The following is a 1768-nucleotide window of genomic DNA, read 5'->3' as shown; positions in this document are numbered from 1 at the left end:
AGAGAAAAACACAAGGAGGCCAAGGAAAGGGAAACACACACCCAAACAAAAACCCCAAACCACAACAAACAAATTACATAAAAAGCTCTTCCGCTGTTTTAAATATTTAAAACTTCTTGTAAATACTACCAGAAACTGTCAGGAGCACTTTCTCAATTTACTCAAGTAACCTGTAATAAATAGTAATGTACTGTTTTCTAGAACAGTATTTTCCAACTTCCACCTGACATTCCCTATTGCCAGATCTTGTCTCATGATCCTCAAGACTGACTATGTGTGCCGGCCGCCCACTCAGCCTGAAAATAGCTGCATTGTTCAGCGCTCACGTCTGATGATGATGATGATGATGATGCTTTATTGTCAGAACAAGTCTGAATTTTTTTCTTGCATCCCAGTAAGCATCTGACTAAAACAGGAAGACATGGCTAAAGAAAAAAGAAATTACAGTCACGTCAGATTCGTAATTGTCTGTCTTGACTGTGTGTGCGTAAGAGTGTTTTCACCCTGGTTACATAACAGAAAACTGCTATAAGTGGAAGTTTAGAGCTAAAAAATAGACCTGACTCTAAGGTGTATCAGTCTATTTAAAGCATAAACCATACCGTTTTCAATACATCCGGTTTAAAGTAAAAACAAAAACAAAAAACCACATAAGTATGTACTTAATGCTTTCAATTCTGAAAATTGTACGTACTTGTTTTACATGACATACATTATTTGGACACAATACCAATACTAACACTGTAATTGGACCATTTATCCTCAGTGAAATAAGATGGTTTTTAGTGACCACCGAGGGGCTATAGCCTGATATTGGACACTGAAATAAGGTAATTGCAGAAGCAATGAATGTGATTTGATACAAGGGTGCATTATAAAGCTACTCCAGCAAGTTAAATACCTACTCCCATAAAGTTGGATCCTAGAATTCCCACAAAGCCACATTTCTTGTTACTGTAGGTCCTCCTGAATGTCTTAAAACTCTGCTTCCAGTTCATAACTCAGGCTTTCTGTTAAAAAATGTCGCCTCCAAGCTTAAGCCAACATAATGTGATGACATCCTTAGAGTTATATTCTCAGACTTTAGAAAGCTCTTCCAAAGTCATAGAAGTCAATTCACAGCTGTTTCAAAGGCTGAGTAGTACTCCCTGTGACCAGTTAATTGGTCTCGATGTGTCAAATCAGCGGAGACCCCTTTTAAATGATATAGAGAGGCAGAGTTCAGCAGAAAAGAAAACTCAGAATATCCATTGTAATGATGATATAATGTTAAAAGAAGTGTTGTCTTTCTGTCTGGCTCTCTTTTATTTCTTTTGCTCATTTGACCTTTGAACCCCCCCGCCTCTCTCTCCATGCCAGGTATGCGTCAGCAGTGACGGACGGCTCGCAGTACTTCATCCTGCTCATCATCTCTGACGGCGTGATCACGGACATGGCACAGACCAAGGAGTCCATAGTCAATGTACACTTTTACATTTAAACTCAATCTATGTACTGTATGTTTTTCCAAAGCATTTTACAAGGCTTTACAAAAATGCAATTTACAGTATCATGGAGCAGTCCATCTACTGTGTGCTCATATTAATTCAGTTAATTTACTGTGAAACATATGAGAACCCCTGGAGTTCCAGTTATGATGAAGCCACTAATGGAGATACTAATAAACCAACACACAAACAATAAGAATATGTAAAGCCGTCCTTTTATTGCTTCCCTCTCTTTCTTTCACTCATCTTCACTAATGACAGGAGTGAGGGAAAAGGGGGGG

General features: G+C 38.5%; 1 protein-coding gene across 2 annotated transcripts in view; it reads left to right on the top strand.

The window, feature by feature from the left end:
* The window catches only part of LOC116693628 (copine-8), a 76645-nt gene that overhangs the window by 70368 nt on the left and 4509 nt on the right, over nt 1–1768 (top strand). For both annotated transcript variants that reach the window (XM_032522711.1, XM_032522712.1), the window contains exon 17: nt 1360–1462. In XM_032522711.1, coding sequence (XP_032378602.1) covers nt 1360–1462 — 103 coding nt within the window. The remainder of the gene's footprint in view (nt 1–1359; nt 1463–1768) is intronic.

The sequence above is a fragment of the Etheostoma spectabile genome, chromosome 8 (genome assembly GCF_008692095.1).
Source record: "Etheostoma spectabile isolate EspeVRDwgs_2016 chromosome 8, UIUC_Espe_1.0, whole genome shotgun sequence".
In the NCBI taxonomy this organism is placed as follows: domain Eukaryota; kingdom Metazoa; phylum Chordata; class Actinopteri; order Perciformes; family Percidae; genus Etheostoma; species Etheostoma spectabile.
Note: the sequence above shows the minus strand (reverse complement) of the source record. Positions and strands in the feature narration are given on the sequence as shown.